The 22,411-nt window shown below is 36.6% G+C and overlaps 2 protein-coding genes across 2 annotated transcripts; one reads left to right on the forward strand and one right to left on the reverse strand.

The window, feature by feature from the left end:
* The first annotated feature begins 1,395 nt into the window (after nt 1–1,395).
* LOC111794357 (polyol transporter 5) lies at nt 1,396–3,744 on the forward strand. Its single transcript, XM_023676318.2, has 2 exons — nt 1,396–1,617; nt 1,705–3,744. Exons 1-2 carry the CDS (start codon nt 1,491–1,493, stop codon nt 3,150–3,152), a joined length of 1,575 nt encoding a protein of 524 aa, XP_023532086.2. The 5' UTR covers nt 1,396–1,490; the 3' UTR covers nt 3,153–3,744.
* A 2,085-nt stretch (nt 3,745–5,829) lies between these two features.
* LOC111794545 (phosphatidylinositol 4-kinase alpha 1) lies at nt 5,830–22,382 on the reverse strand. Its single transcript, XM_023676578.2, has 26 exons — nt 21,343–22,382; nt 20,902–21,243; nt 20,646–20,807; nt 20,384–20,551; nt 20,118–20,282; nt 19,907–20,034; nt 19,309–19,612; nt 16,334–16,502; nt 15,933–16,150; nt 14,690–14,848; nt 14,432–14,614; nt 13,431–13,970; nt 12,981–13,343; nt 11,383–11,597; nt 10,768–10,948; nt 10,480–10,613; nt 10,210–10,363; nt 9,492–9,758; nt 9,220–9,297; nt 8,188–8,238; nt 7,769–7,941; nt 7,488–7,683; nt 7,078–7,218; nt 6,728–6,936; nt 6,482–6,643; nt 5,830–6,397 (listed from the first exon to the last, which is right to left on the reverse strand). The coding sequence occupies exons 1-26, from the start codon at nt 22,267–22,269 to the stop codon at nt 6,139–6,141; spliced, it is 6,048 nt and encodes a 2,015-aa protein (XP_023532346.2). The 5' UTR covers nt 22,270–22,382; the 3' UTR covers nt 5,830–6,138.
* Nucleotides 22,383–22,411: the final 29 nt, after the last annotated feature.

Here is a 22,411-nt window from a genome sequence, read left to right on the forward strand (position 1 = left end):
TATTGTTCGCTTTGACCCGTTACATATTGTCGTCAATCTCACGTCTATTAGGGAGAGGTTTCCACACTCAGGAATGTTTTGTTTCCCTCTCCGAACCGATATGGAATCTCACATATGTGTATGGAAGGTGTTGTCCACGGCTCGTAAGTATGATGGAGTCAAGTCTAGCTCACATAGTATATTAATTGGCAATCATTCGGTCACTCTCATATGTTTATGATACGTTTATTATGAGACTCTAAAGATTACAAGCTACATCTAGTAGTGACAGAGTCAATTAAACCTAGAATTGGATAAACAGGGCATAGTAAGTACTATGTTTCAGGAACCCACGACTTAGATATCTTTACACAACTCTGGTCATACAAGTAAGCTATTTACCGAGTAATTTATACTTGTTCGTGCTACGTAACTCTGTTCGTGTTACTTACCCACGACAAGTGCATTCCGAGCAACAAGGCTACTGGAAGAATTTGCCCCTTTAATTACTAATCAGTGATTATTATGAAAATTTGTATGAAATGACTGATCGTTACAACACATTTTGAATGTTTCAACTCAATAGAGAAAGTTCTTGCTTATATGGGATGGATATTATTTATGAGTTTATTTGTATTAAATTTAATAAATAAGTCTCATTAATATTTTTTATTTAATTAAAGAGAGGAAATAAGTCAAATTACATGAAGAAGTTCAATATTACAAGACATTGAGACCAATTAACATACGTAAATGCTAAGTGCACACATAACAACACTATAGTCTACAACTATATCAAAATATGTCTTTAAATTTATAATGGATGAAAATAATAATTTAATTTCTTATTTAATATGTCACCAAATCGACCCAAACTTCAAAATTTACGAACAATCTTTATAAACTTAACCTAATAATATCTCAGAAAGAAAAAAAATAAAAAAAATTTAAATCTATGACGAAATTGACCCGAAATTTAGAATTTATCAGACGGTCACGGTAGACTCAACGTACTAATAATTAAGAAAGAAAAAGAAAGCACCAAAAATTCGTTCTTTTCGAAAGTTACGAACAACAGAAGAATAACGTTTTTTAAATGACAACCGACCATACACAATGGCTAAATTTCAAAAAATAATTCTCAATTTTGATACCTCTTTCAAAAATACTTTTTATTTGTTTAAAACTATTAGATTGTTGAATGAAACGCTCACGTGCACCACTTGTTTTTCGACCAGATTGTTTTAAGTTATTACACGTGATTCTTTTCGTTCAACATTCGAACGGGTATCTACCCGACCAGACCCAACTCGATCCAACCCTACCAACCGATCCAACTAAGAGAGGAAGCACATGGGTAGAAAGTTAGAAGGTAGAGGCTCTCTCCAACTTGAAAATTTCTATATATAGCCCTCATGACCCCTAAGCTTGTCCATTCATACCCATACCCATCATCATCATCATCTTCTTCTTCTTCTTCTGGTTCTTGTTCTTCACTTAATTAGCTAACAATGGCGGCTGACCCAAAAACCCAAATGGCGCTGCCCGATTTTGATGCCCCAAAGAAGAGAACTAGGAACAAATTCGCTTTAGCCTGTGCTTTTTTGGCTTCCATGAGCTCTGTTCTTCTCGGTTACGGTCAGTTTCCTCTGTTTAATTACTACTTCCATTTCTTTAATGGGGTTTTTGTGAACTCAAATCTCTGTTTTTGATTTGTTTTTGTAGATATCGGTGTAATGAGCGGCGCCGCCATTTTTATCAAAGACGATTTCCAGCTCTCCGACATCAAAATTGAAATCCTCGTCGGAATCCTTAATCTGTATTCACTAATTGGCTCTGCCGCCGCCGGTCGTACCTCCGATTGGATTGGCCGTCGCTACACTATGGTTGTTGCCGCTGTTATCTTCTTCGCCGGCGCCCTTCTTATGGGTTTTGCCACTAATTACTCCTTCCTCATGTTTGGCCGCTTTGTCGCCGGTGTCGGTGTCGGCTACGCTCTCATGATTGCCCCTGTTTACACCGCCGAGGTCTCGCCGGCGTCTTCCCGTGGGTTTCTTACTTCGTTCCCGGAGGTATTCATCAATGCCGGAATCTTGCTTGGTTATGTGTCGAATTACGGCTTCTCAAAAATCCCAAATCCGACAAAAATGGGGTGGCGATTCATGCTCGGAATCGGCGCTGTCCCCTCTGTTTTCCTCGCCGTCGTTGTTTTATTCATGCCGGAATCTCCCCGGTGGTTGGTTCTCCAAGGCCGTCTCGGCGATGCGAAGAAAGTCCTCGACAAAACCTCCGATTCCAAAGAGGAAGCTCTGATGCGTCTCGCCGACATTAAACAGGCCGCCGGAATCCCACTCGAGTGCAACGACGACGTCGTTGTCATCACCAAAAAAGCAACCCACGGCGAAGGCGTTTGGCGGGAACTTCTCCTCCACCCGACTCCCGCCGTCCGCCACATCTTAATCTGCGGAATCGGAATCCATTTCTTCCAACAAGCCTCCGGCATAGACGCCGTCGTTTTATACAGTCCGCGAATCTTCGAGAAAGCCGGGATTACGTCCTCCAACGAGAAGCTTCTGGCCACCGTCGCCGTCGGGGTCGTGAAAACTCTGTTCATCTTAGTGGCTACTTTTCTGCTGGACAGAATCGGACGGCGGCCGTTGCTGCTGACAAGCGTGGCGGGGATGATTCTGTCACTGACGACGCTCGGAATGGCTCTGACGGTTATCGATCACACGGATCGGAAGGTGATGTGGGCGGTGGTTCTGTGCATATCAATGGTGTTGATGTTCGTTGCGTCGTTCTCGATTGGGATGGGGCCCATCACCTGGGTTTATAGCTCTGAGATTTTTCCGTTGAAGCTACGCGCTCAAGGGACGAGTATGGGAGTGGCGGTGAATCGGGTCACGAGTGGGATCCTTTCAATGACGTTTTTGTCCTTGTATAAGGCGATTACAATCGGCGGCGCTTTCTTCTTATTCGCCGCCGTGGCTTCCGTCGCTTGGATTTTCTTTTATACCACTTTGCCGGAGACGCAGGGGAAGACTCTGGAGGAGATGGAGGGGCTTTTTGGTAATTTCAGACGGAAGTCGGCTGCGGCTGGAAAGAAGGAAACCGGCGGTGGTGGTGATGGTGGGGTTCAGTTGGCGGCGGCGGCCAACGGTCGGTCTTCTTAAGTTAAGGGGTAGTTTGGTAAATATATGCTTATATTTCTTTTTTTTTCTTTTTTTTTGATAGGGGAAAAATTATGGTGTGCCTTTTGTGTGAGAGTAAGCTCTCCCCTTACCTACTTTAAAAAAAAAAAAAAAAAAAAAAAAAAAAAAAGAGTAAAATAGAATATTTCCTTCTTTTTTTTTTTAGACCCGACATTGAAAATCTCTTGAATTTACGAATTTCGAGCTCACCCGAGCGGTAACTTGTTTAGTTGTTTCCTTGTTGGTCAAATCAAGAGAATTCCCGTTTTCTAACAGTACGGTTGACTTAAATTTGGATATGATCCAATAAGACTCAAATATCTACAGATCCAACGGCTGTAATTCAAAGCTGAAGTAGGCAGTCTCCTGAATGAATGAAATGTTTCCGCGAGATAACTTAGGTCACTTTTGAACAATTTAAATTCCGTGCAAGCGTTTGGGATTTGCTAGTTATCCTGTTGAAAAAACGGATACTTGGCTTTGGTAGGGTATTCGTAAGGAAGATCGTAGCTCGCATGTGAGCTCATTTCAACCAAAAACTGTAATTCAATGAAGATTCCAATCCTTGCTCATATATTGAAATATCCTCGAGTCGCTTTCACTTCATTTAATAATTAGAATGTTATTTGGAAGGAAAAATGGAAATTAGGTTTGATTTAATTAATTATTAAATTATTTATTAAAAGAAGTAATTGTTAAGGTACATTTGGTCCACCAACCAACGAATAGGTTGAGATATTTTGAGTAGATAAACTTAGTAAACACCCAAAAAGGGCAAACATTATAATAAATAATAATAATAATAATTATTATTATTATTTTAGTAATAGTAATTAATAATAATAATAATAATAATAATAAGACATTGAGGCTTTTGGTTTATATTTAAATTATTGAATTCAGAAAATAATCTTATGGTTATGGATAGTTTAGATTGCAAAATTATTTAAATAATGAGTTTAATTTCAATAATGTTGATAATATTTTTAAAAAATTTGAACTTGTAATTTCATAAAAAAAAAAAAAAATCTCTCTAATTTTAATAATATCAAAATTTGTGATTAAATAATTTTAAGGAAAACTTAACTCTAGTTATTTTTCTTTTATATTTTATTAAATTTGTATCATAAATATATAAATTACATTTTTTTAAATTTTAATAAAATCAATGTTATTTTTAAACACTCTTCAAGGTTAAAATAGTAATTTCGAAACACTTAATCAAAGTTCAAGAGTATTTTGAAGTAAAGAATGACGGTTCCCGTATTTTTTATTTTTTATTTTTAATTTAAGAATGTTAGTAAAAAAATTAAAATTAAAAAAAAAATATATATATATATATATATTTTAGAGAAAGTGTAAAATTTAGGGGTAGTTTTATTAATTTTGGGAATGTTTTTTTTTTATTATTATTTATTAGAAACTATTTTCTCTCATTTATTTATTTTACATTCTTGAATTTTATTTTCTATAATCATTAGGAGATCACGTGAGTTCAATAATATGAGGAGACAGTAATTTCAGAGCCAGAATGAATGATGTACAAGAAATCAGAAACAGTAAAAAGGTAAAAGATAAAAGGTAAAAAGTAAAAAATGATGGTAGTAAAATGAAGAAAGGAGCTTCATGGTTGGCTCCCTAAATGTTGGGTATCATTGCCCATTTTGTGGGTTTTTAAAGCTTTGAAACTGACCCTTCAAGATTCATTGAATCATTCAACTTTCTCTCTCTCTCTCTCTCCATTTTCTTCCATTCCCTTTTAAGAATCATATAATGTATTATTTGAGATGATAATTGATGTTTCGTCCACTAAACTATATAGACAACTTTTGTTCATAAACCTGACAACGTTTGAGATGATAATTGATGTTCTGTCCACTAAACTATAGACAACTTTTGTTCATAAACCTGGTTAATTTTATCAGCATGATTGAGTAATAGACGTCAACAACTAAATGGTGATATATGTTCTAAGTTATTAGATTACAATTTTTTATTTGAATTTTAGTAAGTCCATATTATTAACTTTAAGATAAATGTTAATGTAACACGTTTAATGAAGTTACTAAAATTTCAAATTTAATTGGATAGAACCATCTAATGGGATAGATGTGATATCCAAGTAAGAGAGGAGTATATGAATGAACCGAGATCACATCCGAATGAAGGATCCTGAGGATAGGATGACTAAGAAAGACTCAAAGGAGATGAAAGTTACTCTATCTATGCCAGCAAGGTGCATTTCCTTTTCGTTCTTTTTCGGTAGCTCAATCATAGGAACTCCATAATTAAATATGTTTTATTTGGAGCAATTCTACATTGGGTAACTTCTTGAAAATTTTCCTATGATGTATATAAGTGAAGACAAAGCATGCTGAAAGAACTCAGGTTGGTCTGTGGATAGTCTTCACTCATAACAAATGAGGAGTAATATGATCATGTTGCAGAGGATGCAAAAGAATGACAGTGTCATCAGGGGATGCAAAAGAATGTCAAGGCTGTATTCAGAATTGACCATAAGGATGAAAATTCATGGACTCGTAAAAGACTTTAAAGTAAGTCTAAGGACTAATATGGTATAACAATTTGAATCATACCTTAACATATTAAAGTCGTATGCCTAGTGACCGAATACACAACGATATCCGAATGAGAAGCGAGATGTAACTCATGATTATTATCATTATTTATAAAAAAAATTGGAACTGTCTAATTTGTTACATAACTTTGATAATACAAAAAACAAAAAAACAAAATTGAGGAACAATAAATGAAATAAGAATGGCCATGGAATCCCTCTGTAAATTCACATGACTCAATGTCAGCAAATTCACAGTCCTCTCTAAGGGATTCAAAAAGGCAAGATTCCTTAAAAAAAAAATGGGTCTAACAAGACAGGAGTTGCTAATAATGGAGACTGAATGTTCTTACCATATCCAGCCCCCCCATCCAAAGAACCTGTTTGTGTTTACTTCTCAATGCCTTGCTGAAGGTACTGTATCAAATCGTACCCAGCCGTGGTCCATTTGTTGTAAGCATCAACACAAACACGGATCATGAAGTTGGCAGCCTCCCGCTCACTCATCTCAGGATGAAATCTCTTTCTAAGATTCCCAATTGGATCACCACGGCTGAAGCATGGCAGGCCACTGTCTAACATCAACGCCACAGTCGTGAGTATCCCGTCCATATAACGACGTGCAGATAAGTAACCCTTCACGCACAAGCTGTTCGAGGCATCCGAATAAGCGACGTTCTGAGAATTTTCATATAGGATTTGATGAAACATCATAAAAACAGAAACAAACTACCTGAGAAACAGGTTCCATGTCTCACTCTTCATTACCCCAGAAGGATCTAGTAACTGTGTCATTTCGTGGCTCAGCTTGAAGTGTGCGCTCTCGAAACGCATATTACCTCCGGGCGAAGTTTCCAGTATAAACCCGAAATCGATATGAATAAGCCTCCCCAAACTACAGTATTATGCATATATGAGACTTGCATGCTTTACAGGAAAAGTGTGAAATTGGTTGTATGGAATGAAAGAGGGATCCTACTTGTCAAAAAGAAGATTCCCATTGTGTCTATCCTTTGGTTGAAGTAAAAGACTGGCTACTGCATAACCTGCACTACTGATAATGAAGTTTTCACGGGCAGCTTCAAAACTGGGGGAGCCAACAGGCCCATAATCTTGCTGAAATATCTCATACAAACCCCCATCAGTTGTTTCACCCATCTGACTTCGACTTCGGACATTGGGGACGACCTGCGACGTCGAAACGAGCAAGTAGTAAGGGAGTATAAAATCATAGGGAGGTAATGAGTGTTACATATCGTCGAGGACAACACGAAGTGCAAAAGAAAGCAAAACCCATATAATTTGTATGAGAGGAGGATGAAAACTGACCTCAATTATACCTCTCTCAGGGCCAGTTGGAAGAACACCATAGGGAAACAAATAGAGACTAATCCCAACAGCCTCAAATACATCTCTAAGAAGGGATATTACTTGTAATGCAAGCACGTCCTGACGACAATCATCTCCAACCTTAAGAAGAAAAGGAGTACTATTCTCAATGCATGCAACCAAAGGGCATACATGTAAACCGAATGCTTTACTTGCATGTTAATTACAATTGGTGGCTTATCAAATGAGCTTTGATCTTATTGGTATCCAAAGTTTCAACCATTTTTGTGATCGTCGTTCATATGGTTTAACCATCCGAACACTAAACTTGGAGGCGTTTGTGGAAGTAACTAAGAAATATAGCTAATCGAACAATAAATTCTGAACAAACAATGGGCAAATAGGCTTACCTTGAAGATGCAAGCTTGAGGCTTTATATCATTATGGTCACCGTCACGATCAATCACATTAAATGTAATCATAATTGGAACTTTTGCTGCGGATTGCAAGGGTATTCCACTATCTACCTGTATTCCTCTCACAAGCTTGCCAGGTGCAGTAGGCAGATAGAGATCATCACCGTCCATTTCGATCTTCTCCAATTCCCTAAGTTGGAAATGCACATTTCAACAGCAATTACATAATAAAAACAAGAATTATGAACTTTAGGAGTTTGAGAATAGAACTCTACTTTCGAATACCAGCACGGCGCTCATCCTTGGGGATGGGAAAGAGAACACCAGAGATGGAAGTAACTTTGTCGAAGAAATCAAACTCTCTTTGAAATATATCACGGGCTGAGGGAGAGAAACCATCAATAATTTTCTGCCTAACAACTGGCAACAATGCTTGAAACGCACTCATCTGTAAATATCACCAACAATCGTCATCGGTCCAGAAGGATAACTATATAAGAACGGAAGCCAAAAAAAAAAAAAAAAAAAAAAAACATATCTAATTGCATTATGAGTATGACAAACATGTCATGTAACATGAAGAAGGCATCTAGTTTGAACTATGAATACCCCAGAAAATCCAAAAATTACGAAGTGGTCGATATGTGACATTAAACCTGAAGACAAATATGTCACATAGCATAAAGAAACATACCTTTCCCACGGTGGCATCTTTCCCCGCCGTCTCTGGCTCACAAGTCTCACCCTGCAGGTCAAATAGTATAAGATTTAAACAATGGAAACAGATTATTCACCATACACTAAATCATTGCGATAAACCACCAACATGCTTTGACTTCACAGGGCACAAGGAGGAGAAAAAGTAGAGGAAATTACATCACTAATTGGCAATGTAAGAAGCCAATGCAGAGGAGGAGAAGGGATAGTTGTAACACTGGCAAAAAAAATCTATTGCTTCTTTGGTAATATAATTTTCTTTCAAAAGGAAAAGTTATTCTGTGGCTTATCAAAGAGTTGAGCTAACAAAGAAAGAAAAAGGAAGGCTTTTTAATAACAAATTTATAGCTTATCGAATATAACAAGGCGAGAATGATCAAATGACATCCATCCACTCAATTTTTCTGTCATCTAGGTGCAACAACTCAAAATTTTTCATTTCTCCTAGCTGCATAATGCTGTAGGATCAATGTTCTAGAGTACTAACCTTCCACCCTAGTTCGTGAAGGATAAAATTATGGTAGAACTAGGGTTGTTCGACTGCAGCTTAAAATTCATTGAAAATAAGGAGAACTAGAGGTTTAAATACAATGGTTTTGTGCGCCAAGGGTAAAGCTAATTCTACAGTCCCTCTTCATCTTGAGTGGAGTACTGATAAGTCAGCAAGTAACCAATATGTTTCACCCATACTAGGAATAAAAGGAAGGAGCAAGAAGTCTACGCAAAGGCATACAAGTGTAATTACTAATTGTTTCATCCATTACTCATCAGGAATGAAAAATTCGGCTTCGAGCATGAAATGATTTGCTGAGGTTTGAGCCCTTGTGAATAAAAAGATGAGTTTACGTGAGTGAATTTCACATAAATTCATTTATTTGGAGTGAACAAACCTCGAATTCATATTCAATTCAGTTAAGTAGTCGAAGTAAAAGAGAGAATAAAATGCCGCATAAGAGGTCAAGAATAATAACAAGCACAGTCACTAGCATTGCTGAAGTGTTTTTCAAACCTGTAGATGCCAAATAAGAATATGTGAAAATATATCACTTCTCTGAGCTGCTCTAAGCAAGTATCCTTCCACTAGTTTCTGCAAAATGAGAGAATTAAACTAAAAAAAAAACCCCGATAAACATGCACGACAAAGATGTTTTGGTTCGAGGTGCTAAGCAAACTGGAATAAGATGAAGTGTAGACCATACACAAAGTTTGCTAAATCATGAAGACAGTTAGACGAGCAAATTGCCAATGAAATAATATTGGGACTCTCTGTTTAAAACTCACTCCATCATCGTGCCGCAGAGCTTGAACTAGCTGTGGCATGAAGAAGGTTACTCGTTCTGGTGGATATGATTCCAAAACCCTAAGCACGTAAGCCATAACACGTGGATGCCCCTTATATGAAGGAGCAATGAACTCGATGGCTTGCACAATTGAACATGCAGCCCAATGAGGTAATTGTTGTAAAAGCACTGAATTTTCATCAACAGCCTTCGGGGAGACAAAATATGGCAATGCTTCAGGTATGGAACGGATGTCCAATATGTGAGACTGCAAGGCAAACCCAAAACATTTTCACTCGAGTAAATACCCAGTCAACAAGTCAGGGTTATAGCAGAGAATAATTTAACTAAAAAATTGGAAAACTAGAAAATTGGAGACTTGTAAGCAGCAGATTGGCAAGAGAGGATCTTGAACTTTTAACATAAAGATCAAACAAGTCACCAAGTAAGCACTAGCTGCAGGATAAGTAACAAGTCACCAAGTAAGCACTAGCTGCAGGATAAGTAACAAGTCACCAAGTAAGCACTTCAGAAAGTTCTATATCCTGAAAGAAGCACAACCTCTAAAATTGATCTTGATATATTATGGTTATGATCCCGAGGAAAATGATAAGTAACAATCATTCTCATTTGATTTCAAAATGTGAAATTAGGAAAATATATCTTCAATATCTGAAAATCAATTTGGATACTAAGATATGAATGGCAAAATAAATTACCTGTACTTGATGAGACACTTCAGACCGTAGTGCTACATTAGCTGGAAATCTTGAAACTAGAGAAAATGCAATTCGCGGATCAACAGAGTAGGCAGTCCTAGCATATTCAATCCACTTCTCTGAGCTTATTTTTGGCCGTAAGGATGTAGTTTCCCTATTAAAGTATAAAATAAAATTAAACCATTAATGCTCATTCAACTAATAGATACAAGCACTTCATTATGTCATTTAAGCAAAATGGAAATTTTGCAAACTATGATTAGACATCACTTGGTGTTAACTGGGTTGGCCCAAACTTCTAGCCTATCTGCTTCATGCTGGCATAGCATCAACAGTAGTTGCCTCCGTTTTTCTCTGCCCACAGCATAATTATCCATCGGACCCCAGACTGGATGACAAAAGCTCTGCAGATATTTAGATACTCCTTTTAAACAATTACTGGACCTCGTAAAACCAGTTACAATAGCATGCATAAAAGAGAAATTTTAGGGGTTTTAGAAATCTTAAAGGGCATGCTCATTAGCAGAATAACATACATTGCAAATACAACAGTCTTACCTGGTCAGCCGAGTTCCCATTCTCACGTACTTGTCCTTTTACATCTATTTGTGAACCATCTTTAAGGGAATTTGATAGGTACTGAGCAAACAAAGCAACAGATTGAGCCTCACTCTGGGCAAAGTTCGAACTGTTTATATCATGCCATTCAGGTTCAAAAGAAAACCACCCTAAAGATGCCCTGGAACATGTACCAATCAGAATATCAACTTTAAAGAGAGCAAAAAATAATTCTAAGTTTACTTCAATGGAAAAGCTATAAAATGCAAGTTCTTTCATGTTGAGATGCAAGACGTGGCCAAGACGAACAGCAAGCAATGTAGAAAAATAGGTAAAGTTGAAAATTCAAGTAATTTTATTAATTACAATTATAACAAAAAACAGCGTAAGAGTTATAGTTGAGTTTTTTTTTTTCTTTTTAGAGGAGTTATAGTTGAGTTACATCTTCAAATATCTAGGATATACAGAATATAAGAATAACTACAGAAAATAGAGAAGTTCTCAGTTAGACATTTAAAACCTTGATTTATATGTAATATTCAACTAGTACATGGAAGTTGGAAATATAATGGAAAATATTAGTTCAATTGATAGAGAAGAGTGAACAGAATTCACCTATAAACCCTGTCCTCCAGAAGCCGAAGCCCCGTTTCAAAATTTCTCAAATTAACTTGAGTCTGGCAGGAGCAAAATTTGAGCCCTAAAAACATTAAAGTGAAAAAAGAACCAGTAGCTGCAGGATGATGTGAGAATTTCCATGGGAGCTCGATGCTCCCCTGTAACAAACGACCAAAGAGCAATAGCTGCTCAACACTTTGGTATCTGACAACCTATGAAACGAAAGAAAGATTAGACATCATAACGACACTTCCCCCAACTGAGAGAGGTAAATTATTGTGTTCATTTTGTTCACATAGATGTTAAAGCTCCAGAAGAAACCCTTCAAAATTATGACATAAGCATTATATGGCCTTTGTCCAACAGTCATGTTAGTCAATCAACACTGCAGGTCACTGGATTTTAATGTAAGAAGAACGTTTTAGAGCTTCAAATATCATTAGTGTTCATCCTTATTTTAGGTAAGAAAGGATTTTGATATATCAAATCTATAAAAGACGGAAATAGAAGAAAGAAGGGGAAAACAGATAAACTAACCCTACATTCATATCTAAACTCCCTCCTCCCTTGAAGATTCTCCTATTCCTTTCTGATCAAATTTCTCTTAAAAAGGCGAAGTCATTAACCCACAAAACTTCACCTTTGTCTTTAAAGCCATGATAGAGAAGCCATAAAGTGATCCAGTCTGATATATTTTTAAGAAGGTATATCATTCTCATAATAAACTATCCCAAAAATTTCCTCCAAAAGGCCACTTAAACTCATAATCACACAAAATATGATTAAGATCCTTACCATGAGCCCACCTAGGCAGGACCACTTCAATTTAAAAGTCATGAGTTTTCCTCATGTGAACTTTACCGTGTGCATTCTTCAAAGGGTCATAAAGTTACCTAACACTTCTTAGAATAGCATCTATCCGAATGTACTTGAATCATGATGAAGAAAAAAAAAAAAGGCAAACCATAAGTCACTAGGGAAAGAACGGAAGCTCTTGAATTCTTCCCTCGACTAAGTATCTACTAGATAAATAATATTAGGTCTCATCAATTTTTGTATCAGAGCAGCGAGTGAATGGGAATGGCAACAAGAATGGAATTGAGAGTGGAGGCAGCGGAAGAGAGAATAGTGGAGTTCCAAAGTGCAGTACAAAGGGACATCGGGTCAATACTGATACAAAGAGGGACAAAGTTCAACGATCAATAGGGAGAAGTGTGGTTGAGGTGGTGAAGAAGAGTAATGGGGAGCTCCTATTTAGATATATATCCTAATAAGAGTGTCTTCCAATTCACATACCGAAAGGTTGTTGAAAGATTAACCGAGCAAAGCAAGGCAGAATAATGAAGCTAACTAACGAAAGAAATCACTCAAAAACTTTCACCTACAGTATACCTCACTTTGATGTCCAAACATTCCTTTATGTTAATATTTCGCTCCAAAAAGAAGTTAGCTCATTCTACATGCTAACATCCATTGATGAATGTAATTACAAACCATACGGTCTGAATTCATTATGTGCAACTATTTATACCATGATACATAAAGAGAAAAAAGGGAGAACGTGAGTGCCTTTGAAAAAATTAAACAAGCTTAACCTCAAAGCGATCGAAGAAGAATCCAAGCCATAGTCTATGAGCAATTATCTGCTCGACAGGATCAAATTCAGGTGGCAATTCTGGATCTCCTGGATAAAGATGGGGCCTTAATTTTGCAGTAGGCCCGGATAAAGCTTCTTTTGAAGAAAAAAGACCTCGTTTTGTATCAATTGTCCATAGCCATGCATCAACCAATTCAGCAAGAACTATGCATCCCAGTTGAGGTGCAGCAGATACTAACCATGTCCAAACGAATACACCAGTTTCCATAGCATTAGACCTCGAAATATAAGCTGGGCACCAACAGAGAAGGCGTAAAAGTTGTGACAAGCCCTCTATATTTGATTTTGAATCAGCATTATCCTGGAAAAGGTGATGATATTTTGATGTAAAGAAGACATGGGCAACCAAAAGACATTGATGTAGCAGACAAAAATGAGCAGATCTTACCAAATTTGCTAGAAGGAAGGCAGTTGCCTGGGAACAAGTTTCATGAAATTGTGACTTGTCAATTTCGCCACCCGTCTCCGCATTGTTAACAAATTTCTGGAGTGACTGAACAAACTTTAGAAGCAACATCGCATTGAATGACTCATCTTCAGCAGCCTGTGGCTCCTGTGGAAATGCTCCCGTGATCAACCTTTGAAGGCCAATACCAATTCCGGAACCAGCAGGTGCAGTACCAGTAGATTGATACCCACCAAAGGTGTTATACAACCTTCTCATTCCAGCAATCTCGCCCACATAGTTGCACTTAACTGTTGCACTTCCTATGCCTGTACTGAGCACCTCCAAATTGAAGGCTTTCGTCAAATTTAAGTTGCCTCCTGAAGCAGCAGCCGCAGCAGCCATGACTGCAGGAATATTTGCAGTCTGTACGCCGGTCCAGCATTCATTTTTACCTGTGCCAATTCGTATCTCAGATAAAAGAGAGACCACATCTGGGGTATGTTGTGCTCTCTGCCAAGTGTTTGCTTTACAAAGCATTTCCTGAGTTGTACATATGATACCAAAGACAAGCAAATGATTTATCAGACAGCTGAAATCTCAAACAAAATAGAACAATAAAACTGAGAACGTGATTACTAGAAAAATTATGTTATAAAACTATCATAGAAAGGATTCATGCTCTTTTTATCACCCTTGCACTTAACCAAAGTGGTCTTAGTTAGCATATATTTGTCAACTTGGCTTATTTTAAATTTTGACCAATATTCCCCTCTTCGCCAATCTATTTGATATTTCCATTATTCAAGTTGTTCCCCACTTTATTAGAAATTATTTTTGTTTATTTTTCTTATCTTAGATAAAAGAAAGTTCTAGCCCAGAAGACACACATATGAAGTCAATGATATTTTAATATAGGCAGCAGGAAAGTCAATCTGCTTCAAAACAAGAAATGGAAGAAACCAGGGGGTCAACTCCATGAAGAAGAAGTAAAATTTTTCGACCTGTAAGAGACCCTGGCTAGTGCAAGGAGCAAATGAAAGTGATCTGATAATCCATTCCCGAACAACCTTCTGGTATAATGAACGAACAGTCACTACCCATGCAGGATCATTGACAATGGTAGTTGGCGAGTGGTTATGCATTGAGAAGAGAAGGGAATCCAAACAAGATGAATTCCACATAACCTGAAAACATTTAAGTTTGTTTGTTTAAATTCATAAATGAAAGGGTGAAAAAACTTATACCCCCAGGAATTTTACCTGAGGAAACCTATCTCTAAACTGTGTTAGTAAGGTCACAGCTACTTCTCGGATATGATCCTCCCTCTGGCACATACTTTTTATAAGAAAACAGGTATGGGCATTAAGGATCGAGTTTCTAACTGCAGCTTCATTGCCAATATCAGAGATCCGATGTTCCTGAGTCAAGATTAGAAAGTCAACAAGATGTTTCATACCATAGAGAGCAAGAGGATGCAGTAGCAACAAGACAATATTGCATCGGGAGGGAAAATATTTTTAACGTCCAAACCATCATCAAGCACATGATAATAGTGTAAACAAGCATATTCTTGATAATTGACAGTGTAATTTACTCTGCTTAGTTATTGCACCGGTTCGTTTGTTCACAGAAGCAGCAATATCAGAAAAACATTTTATGAGGAAAAACATTCTATTGAAAAATGACTGTTTGCGTGTGACTCCTCAGAAAAAATGAGAATAGTTCTCAACTCAAACACTTGTTTAACATTATTATTATTTTAAAATATTTTTTCAAAGGACAAAAGATTGATCGATAAAATAAAGAATACTTCCTTTCTGTTTGCTGATTTTCAGTCTTTTTCTTAAGTTATTGGTTGTATAAAATGATAAAATTTTCCAATACACAATGAACAAAAAATTGTGAATTTATATAAAATTCCAATTAGAAACAAGTATCTAAATTCCCTTTTCAGACATTCATCAATGAAACAAACAAAAGAAAACAACAGGAGCAACCAAATACAAATACCAAAAATGCTTTTTTTTTTCTTTTACAGGTTGCAAAGAACTCCTTCGATGGAAAATAAACAAACAGCACAATAAATCTCAGTTGTCAATCTCTGTTGTTCCGTATTATCTAATATTGGTTGATAATAAGATTATTTTTCTTCCTTCTACTGGTGAAAATGCGTAAATAATTTAATTTTTACCCACAATTAGAAAAGTAGAATGTTCTTCCACATTTGTTCTCTACACTCCTATAGTTTACACAATCTTATACTAGCAATAGGGGGTAGAAGTGTTACTCCCTGTCAGAGGATCATTTCTAGTTTACTCTTCTATGATTCTTGGAAATGTCCAATTTTTGTTTGTGTGCAGAATAAATGAAATATCGTAAATAGGTTGCAACTTTTCAGAACATTAATCCAGAAAAAAACAAGTGACATATGTATTCAAATAAAATCCCTTGAAGAAGAGAGTGATAGTAAGGCCTATAATATTTCATAAAACAATAACGTACCAGCCAAGATACTGCAGTTTCATATGCCCTGTGGACCAGTGCTGTCAAACACTGTAAGACAGCTGGCACAAGATTTGGAGTTTTAAGGTATTCAAAAACACAACTGATGGCACTTCTAGAAGCATCCACACTTATACTACCATTGAGGATCCCACCATTACTGCTAAAACGTGTGATCTCGAGGAAAGAAACTGCAAGAAGATATGTGGCCTTCACACCTGTACAAACGAAGAGCACGAAAGTTACAAATTTCAAGAATATATCAAGAGAAACCAGTAAAGATTTCTTTTCTGGGGATCTTTAGAGAGGATTAATAGCATAAAGACGTGCCTTTTAAGCTGTGTCCTCAATATAAGAGCTAAAATTATAGAGTAAACATTAGAAGTCAAATGGAATGCAACCTGAAATTGTGCTCATTGCAGAAATATCAACTCGGCCTCCTAAAGCAGTAGCAAGTGCAGCTCTTTGGGCTAGAACAACTTTATCATTGGCAGTTCCTTGACGACTAACAGGGTTTTGAAGAGCATTAAGTTCCAATTCATCTTCAAGCCATTTAACCGTGCTAACAACCTTTGAAAAATATGAATAATCTTTTAAGAACTTCAAATTGGCTATAGCTTAAAACATTCATATTAACATTGTATTTTCCAAAAGGGATTTATAAGAAAAGAGTTCAATAGGAGTATATTGCTTAAAACTTCATGTGAATGTGAACAGGCAGCTACCAATGCTAAGATCGTCATTGGACAAACACTCAAGCCAGGTTATTCGCAAACTAGGCAATAGAAGAACATTGGATCACCACTGAAAAGTAATCACAAGAAAAAAAGGACTAGACTAGACGTCCAATCCTATTTCAAAGAAGATCACAAATACATCAAAAGAGCGCTTTCCAAGTTGCTGATGAAAATCTGCGGTTGAAAACCGCGAGACACCTCAAAATAAATCCTATTTCACTTCGCACCCTAACAAAACTTGTCACAAGAAAATTATACAAATTCTAAAAGAGAAGATAAAGGCATTCAATGGCATTCAATTTGTAATTTTTTTTTTTCTTAAATAGCATAAAAATGACTTCATTTAAAACCAATATATATATATCTATATATATATATATATATAGTAATAAACAAAGAAAATACAATGGATGATGCAGCATGTAGCCAAGAAGGCCAGAAAGGATCACAGAAACTTTCTCCAAAAAAACTCCTATAAATTTTCGCTCTTAGGAACTCGTTAAAGAAACAGTGGTTCCTATTACTCCAAGTTTTCAAAGAAATAGCCTTCACAGGGTATTAAACTCTTGTAGTAAGGAAAACCGAAGTCTTGGGGTATAGGAGCGATTCATGAAAGGTGTTTCTAATTGCTCCACCCTTTCTCCAAAAGCTCTTTGGACAACTTAAACACACTTCCGCTAGCTCCATCACATGTTATACCTCAGCTGTAGTCACTGTGAAAATTAGATGCCCTTAGAATAACAATGGAGTCCTTGTGTTTATGGATTATGGAATTAGAATTGTATCAAAAAGAGTCCGAAGTTGGGCCTTTGGAATATATCCAAAGATGTATGTTCAAAATAAGTAATTTGTGCACAAACTAAAATCAAATCTACTTCTCCATTAGTCATCTCACTCGAACAAAATTTAATCATCTGCAAAAGCTTTCTTCTTTTTCGATCAAGGAGCCATTCTGCAGCTCAGCAAATCGTTCACCCTGATAAATTCCCAAATGCTCTAGCACTCCAGCATTTTAAATACTCGAACTTGACGGGATTCCGATCCCAAGTGAATGTGTACCTATTTCTAATGACATTAGAAAGTGATCATAAGTTAATATTGAATCTCGCTTTTATTGCTCAAGTGTTCTGTATGCGCTGAAGTCTTCAAGCAAATCATTAGAGAATCTAATCTCATTGAGGTACAAATCCGCTTCATTTGTCTGACTCCCCAAGATTTCCATAAGACCACTTGGCAATAACATTGAAATTTCCTTCAGTATGCTATCTACCCAAGCAAAGGCCTAAGAGATCTTCAATTTTTCCTCATAAAGTCTTCTAATACGAAAACGATTAGGGCCATTAAAGCATGTAACCAGAGAGAGGGAAAAAGGGGTATCAGCCAGCTTAAAACTTAGTGAGATAGATGAGGCCCCTCAAGCTTCATCCCACAGGAAAAGGATGCCTCCCAAAGCTTCTAAACTATCAAGAAGACCACCCAATGTTTCGAGAGCTCCAGAAACCTTCATCTTCTAGTCCAAAAAAACCCCGGCCAAGTTCTTTTTCCAGAAAATTTCACTCTCTTCAGCACATATCATTTTGTCATAAAATTTGCAGTATTTTGGCGTTCAATTGATCATTACATTTAAACTAGGAACAACACGAAACCAGTCAACCCGTGTCGAATATCAAGTGGTTTTTTTTTTCTCAAGTAATTTATAAATAAAAATAAAATAAATTCTATTTTGAAATTTTAAATTATACTATTTAATATTTTATAACTTTGTTAAAATATTAATTTAAATTATGTTAAATAAAATAAGCTTTACATTTTCTCAATTGTCTTGATGGTTTTAAATTTTAAGAAAATATTTGTTTTGAAACTTAATAAAAGTTAAAACTTTTAATAGTATAATTTAAGGTTTTTATTTTTCTAACTAATAATGAAATGAATTTTCTAAAGTTTTATTAAATTATAAAATAAACTATATTGTTTTGAATTTTTAAAATAACCAAGTTTAAAATAAAGTATCAATATTTATGTTATTTTAATATAATTAAGTTCTAAAATTATACGAGTTTTTTTTATCTTTAAATAATAAGATTATATGTATATTTGAGCCATTATTAATTAAATATAGATAAAAAAATTAAAAAAAAAAAACGCTTAAAAAAGATGGGATAGTTGTCATAGGTAATTGAGAGATTTTCAAGAATTAAAAAAAAAAATGTTATATGGTACTCTTACATTAAAATCCCAGTTTAAATAATAGTATCATATCTAAAATATTTTTATAAAGTTTATAATTTAAAAATAAAAAATAAAAAAAAGGATAAAATAAAAATATTTAAAATAATTATATATTTTTTAATTTTAGTAATAGTAATAATATAGATAAAATTTAATCTAAAATAATATATACCATTATAAATTTTATAAAATTATTATTAACTCTATTCAATATTCACTTCTAAAATTGATTTATAAAATTTCTCATTTTCTACCATGCAATTCGACTACAAATCTAACACAAAATATTTATAAATACAGTAAACTCGATAACACATACGTGGGATAATCATGGTGATTAATGTAAATAGATTATATAAAGAAAATATATAAATTGAGATGAACAGAAGAGGATTTAGTGATGAACTTACGAGTGGAGGAGTCCCTTGAGAAATAAGCTGAACAGCAGCTGACCACTGCTTATCCCACATATATGGTCCGCTAACTGCTTGAATGGCAGTGGTACCAATACTTCCCGCAGTGCTCACTGTGGTGGATATTGCTTTTGAGGGAAGAGCAGAATTTTGGATTGGAGGTGCTAACCCAAAAAGAGCAACATAGAACCACAAGTTTCGAAATAGCTTTAAAAGGGATGGCTCAACATCGCCGGTTGGACTAAAATCTGAACAGATTTCAGCTACAGCAGGTAGCAAAGGGCCGAGAAAGTCTGCCCCACTTCTGTGCCAAAGGGGAGTAGTCAGCTGAATGAAATGGTGGGGAAGAAAGAGTAGCTCACCGTTTCAATACGTCCCCAGAGAAACCGGCTGGGGTGGACTTAAAATGCTCTAGATTTTCTCTCTTTTGTGTTTCACTTATGAACACTCGATTATAAATTGTTAGAGTCTGATTAGAGTATGAAGTAATTGGCCTAATCTTGAATTTGCAAAGAAACTAACTACACAATCAACCAAACTTATAATTTAACTTTGATAAAAACACAAAGAGGGTAATATTTATAATGTAGTTTACCTGGAATTTCTGGAATCAGCAGCGAGTCCTACATCTGAACAGAGAGAGAGTAAACGGTAGCGGTAATCTGAACGCAATTTAGGATTGGCAAGTCCACTAGCAATAAGAAAAAATCCTGCGGGAAGAGTCTGGAATGTAGTTGAACAAGTGAGCATTCAATTGACAGAGAGGAGTAAGGATTTCTGGTTAAGTAAGATTCAAAGATAAGCACCTCTAAACGTTCAGTAGTTGCCTCTAGAGTACCTCCACCGCCCTCAGGAGGAGAAGATGCAGCATTTGAAAGTTTACTCAAGTAACTTCTTGTCATCAGGACAACTGTTTCTCTATAAGACTTTTCAAAGCCTAAACTCGCCATGCGAGACACAGCATCCAGAAACTGCATTTCAGCATGTTCTTTTTAGTAAAAACAAAACAAATTGGCGAAGAAACGTACTAAATCTTGTTAAATATGTTCTTGAAAGATAAAGGGTTTCATACTTGGAGTCGTAATACACAGGGAGTTGAAGCATCACCCTCTTCTAAGCTTTCAATAAAAAGTGGTAAAATCATATCTACAATTTCAGGCTTCTTCACTGCAACATTCAAATTAGCTAACAAACGTATGCCATTAAGCTGCAGAGGAGGAACCTCTCTCTCTTTGTTTACCTGAAAGAGAAATTTCAAGTTCAGACTCTATTCATTAGAGACATTCTTCAGTTATTCTAAATGGGGTTTTAGAGTAAATTCTATATAACGAAACCTGTTCTTCATAATCATTCCTTCCACGGATGCTTGCTGTTAATCCCATGATGAATGTGTCAACGGGAGCTCGCTCCTTGGTCCAACATGATTCAACTATCTCACACATTGTTTTGGAGACAGTCTCAAACATTGTATTCTGGCTGTTGTCGGTGGGATCAGTCTAGAAAAGTAACACCAAAGAGTAGAAATCAAATGAACAAAGCAATCTATTGCATATTTTTCTGCTTATCTAAAACCATTTTCAGTGATTATACCTGGGCACACACTGTTAACACGAGAGGTTTAAGCCGGATAAGCAAGACACGCAATGGCTGACCTTTCCAAGCCACAGCAATTTGGCCAAGCACTGCAAGTAAACAGCTGAAAAGCTCTTCACAAACTCTCAATTTTCGCCAAATCGAGAGAATGCATGCTTCAGCAGCATCCATCAATAAAGCAAAAGTCTCAAAGACCAACTTCTTGGCCACTTTTCCTTCATTATCAAGCGACCCAAGACTCTTGAGTTTCAATTTAGCTGCAGCTTGATACACCAAGAGTTTGGCGTTTATTCTGGCTTTTAGAACAGACCCTTGTTCGTTCCAATCTCGCTTCCTAATCTGCGAATTTACAATAGGGAAACAAACATTACGCCTTGAATTTTTCAGAGTTCTTTTCCTGATGATGAACAACCATTGTTGATATCATTAACAGCTTACCTTTACAAAAATTAAAAGGGACTGGAGCTGCTTCTTCGCAATCGATCTCGCCTGATCCCAAAGCGAAGAATCAATACGGGCTTTATCCAAAATGTGTGCTAACAACTCGAATGCAATTGCTTGCTTCTCTACACTTTCCAAAGACTCTTCCTCGAAGATTGCAACCTGTTGCTTAAGCAAGACTTCTCCTCCTCCACCGCCGTCATTGAACCCGAACATTGAACCCAATTGATCGGCACTACTCTTCCACAGAACCCCACTGCCATAGGAAGACGCTGAACTCTTCCACGAAGAAATATTATCCTCGCCACCATTTCGAGGACTTGATCCTTCAATGGAATGAAATGCGGAAGAATCAGAGTTCCCCTGCATATGTTCCCTCCGTGCACAAGAGCCCGTCAACAAAAACCGTTCAATCACCATATCGACTATTTTATTAGCATCAGAAGGTAAAACAGGGAAGAAATGTTTCGACAAAACCATCAAAAATGACCTAGAAATACTCGAATCCCCGGCACTCGAACTGATAGCAGACGCAACAACCTCACCAGTATACACAGCGACCTCAGCAGAAAAATCCGGCGTTATTTCGGCTGCTCTAGACACATACCTCAAAAACTCGGTGTAAAACAAAGTGATGGAATCATTTCCGTAAGTCTGCGGCCAGAAGGACGGATGAAAAGACGAAGGTATAGACCGAATAAACTCTAGAACGACGGCCTTGGGACGGAGCTCGAAACAATCGGCACATTTGGAGAGAAATCGAGCGATGGCAAGTATGGCATTGAGCTGGGAGCGAGAAACCCGAGGAGATTCGGCGAGAAGGGCGTCCGGCGGAGGGCAACGACTGCAAATCCATGAAAGCTTCTCGTAGAAAGCAGTGGGGTTTTCAGCAATCAAATCGCAGAGCTCGAACAATGCTTCCATGAGGGAAGAAATCACGAATCAAATGGAAGTGGTCGGTAGCATCATATTATTAGATGAGAAACGGGGTTGAATCTTGTTCTTGATTGGATTGTGTTCGTTGAGAGTTTCGTTGCGGTGAAGAGAGTGAGTTTCGCGCCCTTGT

The sequence above is a fragment of the Cucurbita pepo genome, chromosome 5 (genome assembly GCF_057944985.1).
Source record: "Cucurbita pepo subsp. pepo isolate OVF chromosome 5, ASM5794498v1, whole genome shotgun sequence".
NCBI classification, from domain to species: domain Eukaryota; kingdom Viridiplantae; phylum Streptophyta; class Magnoliopsida; order Cucurbitales; family Cucurbitaceae; genus Cucurbita; species Cucurbita pepo.

Excerpts from the sequence above, each read along its gene's own strand:
- LOC111794357 (XM_023676318.2), top strand. The coding sequence starts at position 1,491 with ATGGCGGCTGACCCAAAAACCCAAATGGCGCTGCCCGATTTTGATGCC. Across the intron at positions 1,618-1,704 it reads CTCTGTTCTTCTCGGTTACG|ATATCGGTGTAATGAGCGGC; the intron begins GTCAGTTTCCTC and ends TTGTTTTTGTAG.
- LOC111794545 (XM_023676578.2), bottom strand. The coding sequence starts at position 22,269 with ATGGAAGCATTGTTCGAGCTCTGCGATTTGATTGCTGAAAACCCCACT. Across the intron at positions 11,598-12,980 it reads TCTTCTTCGATCGCTTTGAG|GTTGTCAGATACCAAAGTGT; the intron begins GTTAAGCTTGTT and ends TTCGTTTCATAG. Across the intron at positions 6,398-6,481 it reads ACATGGAACCTGTTTCTCAG|CTTGTGCGTGAAGGGTTACT; the intron begins GTAGTTTGTTTC and ends TGCCTCGAACAG.